General features: G+C 38.6%; 1 protein-coding gene across 1 annotated transcript; it reads right to left on the bottom strand.

Moving 5' to 3' along the window:
• Positions 1-2,058: 2,058 nt before the first annotated feature.
• On the bottom strand, positions 2,059-3,390 carry LOC149556666 (uncharacterized). The gene is made up of 3 exons (XM_089829946.1): positions 2,916-3,390; positions 2,395-2,828; positions 2,059-2,265 (listed from the first exon to the last, which is right to left on the bottom strand). The coding sequence occupies exons 1-3, from the start codon at positions 3,388-3,390 to the stop codon at positions 2,059-2,061; spliced, it is 1,116 nt and encodes a 371-aa protein (XP_089686072.1).
• Between the last annotated feature and the right edge of the window lie 1,532 nt (positions 3,391-4,922).

The following is a 4,922-nucleotide window of genomic DNA, read 5'->3' as shown; positions in this document are numbered from 1 at the left end:
CTTATAAATATACTATTTAAGTTGAAGTTCACTATGCTTATTTGCATACTTACAAAGTAGAACTATATTATAAAAAAAACTAAGGAAATTATCTTAAAAGCCTAACAAGTTGGGGAAGGAAAACTGAACAAGGGGTGCAAGCGCTTTAGTGTGGTGGGATTTGGGGTAAGAATAAGGTACATAGTAAGATAATATGAATTTTACTTTTACAAGTACTGGGAAACTTAAGCCAAGTATATAGTAAGAAATCATGGCATCATCTTGAAGATATTGCGCTACATTTTTTGCCACTATCCAAACTAACGAGTAAGCTTTTTACAAGAGTAACAAAATGGAAAATATCATTACAATAATAGAATAAGGACCATTTATGACATCAGTTTAGTTTCCATAAGTAGGCATTGATCTCTTGAATCAAACCATACATCATTTTTACCCATCGAACTAACTTACGAAAAATGGTAGGGATGCCTAAATAACTCAACTTTGAAGTTTATATCAAGATTTTGTGCATTGGAATTCTGATGTGATTAAATTTGGTTGTTTCTTGAGTTTTACCTATGATTTTGCTTAAATGGAGGTCAATGCAAAATCAAATATGAGTATACAGATATTAAACACACTAATATGTGATTCAACTTTTGTACAGGTGGCCATTTGGAAAATATGAATAATTTACATAAAATTGAAAACTTAATAAAAAATTAGTAATAAGCATAGTTACACTACCCTAGGAGACGGGGGGACGAGGGGACGGGGGGACAAGTTTTCGAGACGGGGGGACAGAGGGACCTTGATTTGGGGACGGCAAGGGGACGGTGGGGGGACGACGGCGGGGGACGAGGGGGTGGTGAAGGGAGCAGGGGTGTATGTACTATACATATGATACTTAAAATGCTAGTTATCAAAAGATGTACTACAATTATACAATATAAGATACATAGATGTAAAAAACATTGAACATTGCACTGAAGTTTTCAACTAGAACGTCATGATTCATGATCAAATAAGTTATAACAAAAAAACAATGAACATTGAACATTGAACATCAGAAAATATTCGAAATAATAAATATTAGTCTATATATCAGTCTTCAGATCAATAGTATGAGTATCTAGATTCTACTATCTAATAGTAATCAATGATCATATGAGTCATGAATCATGACATAAAGATGATTACAATTAAGTATCATGTACCATGAACCATGATATCAAAATAAGTACATAATGCAAACAAAAACTACAAGTCTCCAAGAGTCCAAATCAAAATGCCAAATCAATGATCAATGATCAATGATCAATGATCATCCCCTGGAGGTTGAAACTCATCATCACTGGAACTATCAATCTCTCCAAGATCAAGAGCTGAAAAGGGAACACCAACTAGCCCTGTGGTTGGATCTAAAACATCCTCCTCATCAATCTGCGATGGCTCCTCAGGCTCTACATCCCATCGTGATGTTGGGCTTTCCTTGTACACACTTGTGGTGTGGTCATTGATACGCAACACACTGTGTACAACCACTAGCTTCTCTGCTCTTTGAGAGGTAAGTCTATTCCTCTTAAGAGAGTGGATGAAGCTATATGTAGACCAATTCCTCTCAGAAGCTGAGGAACTAGAAACTTGAGATGAAAAATAATTGGCTAATATAAGACTCGGGAATTAGAAGTTGAATAATGATCATTGAATAATAAACAATGAAAAGTTAAAAGTTGAGGAACTAAGTACCTGGGACAACAAACGAATAGCTAGTGTGGTGGTTGTAGATTTCGGTCCATAAGCTGACCACCACAAAATGGGATCCTCTTGTGCCATAGTCTTGATATCTACCTTTGCCACTTGTTTGTAACCCCTAAGAGTAGCAAATTTGGTCCACTCAATGAGAACCTTAGCTGCTGTCTCAGGGTCATACATCCTGTCTATGCACTTGAAGAACCCTTCCTTCACCTAAAAAAAATTTAAAAAGTACAAATTATTAGCAAATAGAAGAATCAAGATACTAGTAATGTGAATGATTTTAATTCATAAAATGATAAGAATCTAAGTCTTAAAGTGTTATATAATAATAATAATATAAATCACCTCATCATCGTGAAGTGGTGTAACTCTACCAGGCCTAGTCATGTACCACCTCGGATTCAATGCATATGCAGCCATGTGTAAGGGTGTGTTAAGTTTGTCCCATCTACGCTGAATAATAGGCCGAATGTGATCATTGTAGAAGGCTAATGTGGGGTCCTTCTCTCGTACAACTACCCTCATCTGCCCAAGCATAGAATCAATGCACTCATACACCTCTCCAAGTGTGGGTGCATCCCCATCTCCATACCTGATCACCTCAAAGACTGGCCTAATAATAGAAACAATGCATTTTGCATCGCTCCAAAATACATCACTCTTAACTATATCCTTCACCCTTATCCCCTGCTCTGAGCTGGAACCATCCCACCTATTCCATTCATTTGTCATAACCATTAGTTGTAGTGGCTCCTGCAAATCAAGCATTCTCTCCAAGAGAATGAAATAGGATGCATATCGTGTCTCAACTGGCTTCAAGAACTCCTTGTTGGTGAAGCTCCTAAATAGTGCATGTGAGGTGTGGTGGTTGCAGATATACCTCTGCACATCTCTAGCATTACTCACCACTCCCTTTATCCAACTAATCTTCCCCATGTCCTTTAGAGCATTGTTCATAGCATGCACACAACAAGGAGTCCACCAAATATGTCGATATGTGGCCTCAATAAGCCTCCCTGCAGCTCTGCACACATGAGCTGCATCTGTCACTACTTGGACCACATTTTGTGGCCCAATCTCCTCAATGGCTTCCCGAAGAATCTAAGACTGAAAATCAACATCTTTTCGATGCCCCGAACAATCAACCGCCCTAAGAAAGAATGGGCCCTCTGTACATGTGACTATGACATTGATGAGTGGACGGTGTCTAATGTCCGTCCACCCATCCATGACAACACTACACCCCGATTTCTCCCAAACAACCCTCATGGTCTCCATGGACTCACTAATCTTGGCATACTCATCATCCAAGATTTTAGTCCTCAATTTGTGCTCACCTGGTGGCACATATGATGGTAATCCCGCCTTCGCTACTTTTTGAAATGCCTCCTTAAAATAAGGAGACCGAGCAATGTGAAGTGGAACGCCATTGGTAAATAACATTCTCCCAATGTATGCATCTAACTTCTCTCTCGTCTGGGCTGCAAACAATTCTGCTATAGGGTTGTTGTCACTAGACTGTGCCCTGCGTTTCCCCTTGCTCGTCTCAGCTGCTGCTACACCTATAGAGCTATAAGTAGAGGAAGGTACGGAGGCTGCCCCAGGCAATGAAGTAGATGAAGCTCTATGCTGTGGTCTAGAAGAAGACATGCGTCGGTGTTGTTGCCCCTATATTTGTTGCTCATGCACCTCCTGTATAGTCTGAATCGGTTGCCTACCAGCCAAAGTAGTAGGCACTGGAAGGCCCAAGTCCTCTGGAACTCCCCAAAGCTTGTTGAATTCAATTCTAATCTTCAAGTTTGTGGATTCACCCAAAAACTTACATGGTTGGACACCTTTACCTGTCCAAAAGAGGAAATGTGCATTCACTCTAGTGATGCTACCATACCAATCTTCATCACAAATATTGCATCTCCACTTTCTTGTGCCACCTGTTCCTTGTCCGCTTGTTATTCTAGTGGCAAATTGTTTTAAAGGAGATTTTGGATCAAACTTACCCCTAGCCCACTGTGCCAAAGCTGTGGAGGGGCAATCAGTAGATGGAGTACCAGATAGTATAAAACCAGTACCCATGGAAGTGGAACTAGTTTGGGCCCCTTGCTGATTTGGCCCAACCGGAATCGCAATGTCACTCTCATGGTCACCCCTCTCAACAGTGTTATCATCATCCTCAACCCCAACCTCAGGCTCAGGCTCATATTCTGATTCACTGCCACTATTTGAATAAAATTCCACCTCATCATCACTATGAGTATTCATTGTGACACTGCATTTCACAAAATGAAAAAAAAAAATTAATAAAGCTAAATTATTGAAATTTATAATTTATAAATGATAATCATAACCGACGACTTCCACTCTCTTAAAACTATATTGGAAAAAATTTATTAAAAAAAAATTTATAAAAGAAAAGAAAAATTTAAACGAAAAATTGACTTCCAATGGTTCCGTAGGATTTGGGCTTTTCTGAGCCGATTTCAGTATGTAAGAATTAACAAAAAAAGTTAAAATTTTTTAACTTTTTTTGTTAATTCTTACATACTGAAATCGGCTCAGAAAAGCCCAAATCCTACGGAACCATTGGAAGTCAATTTTCATTTTATACTTTTTTTGTTTTGTTTTGTTTTTGTTTGGGTCTTGTAATATAGTTCGAACAGAGTGGAAGTCATCAGTTTAAACAATCGAAAATAGATATTTCAAAGAGTTCAATGATAACAGAGGTCGTCTAAACAAACAAAAACATTCATAAACATGCATTTCAAAATCATACAAATTCGTTAGAAAGTTAGAAACCCTACCTTTTGCTTTAAAAACTTCAACAAGATTCAGTGAACCAGAACCTAGAACCACCCTCCTCTTCTTCTTCTTGCTCCTAAGCTCTCCTTTTTCACTTGCAAACACTCTCTTCACTCTTGCACAAACCCTTATCTCAGCTCTTCACTCTTCTTCTTCTTGCTGTTGCAAACAATGAGAAATGCAAATGTGAATCAAAATGAAGAATAGAAGGGTTTTAAACAAAGGAGGAGGAATGGATGGGCCCCACAATCCAATACAATAAATAAAAAACATTAAAACATTTTAAAAATGCGTTCAACTTTTTGTTTTTTTATGCGTCTTTTTTGCTTGCCGCGGGAGACGTCCAAGCGTCCCCCCACAACGAAGGAGACTCCTTGTCGTCCCCC

The sequence above is a fragment of the Cupressus sempervirens genome, chromosome 5, assembly GCF_028749045.1.
Source record: "Cupressus sempervirens isolate cs-2001-9-10 chromosome 5, ASM2874904v1, whole genome shotgun sequence".
NCBI classification, from domain to species: Eukaryota; Viridiplantae; Streptophyta; class Pinopsida; order Cupressales; family Cupressaceae; genus Cupressus; species Cupressus sempervirens.
This window is presented reverse-complemented; position numbering and strand designations above follow the sequence as displayed.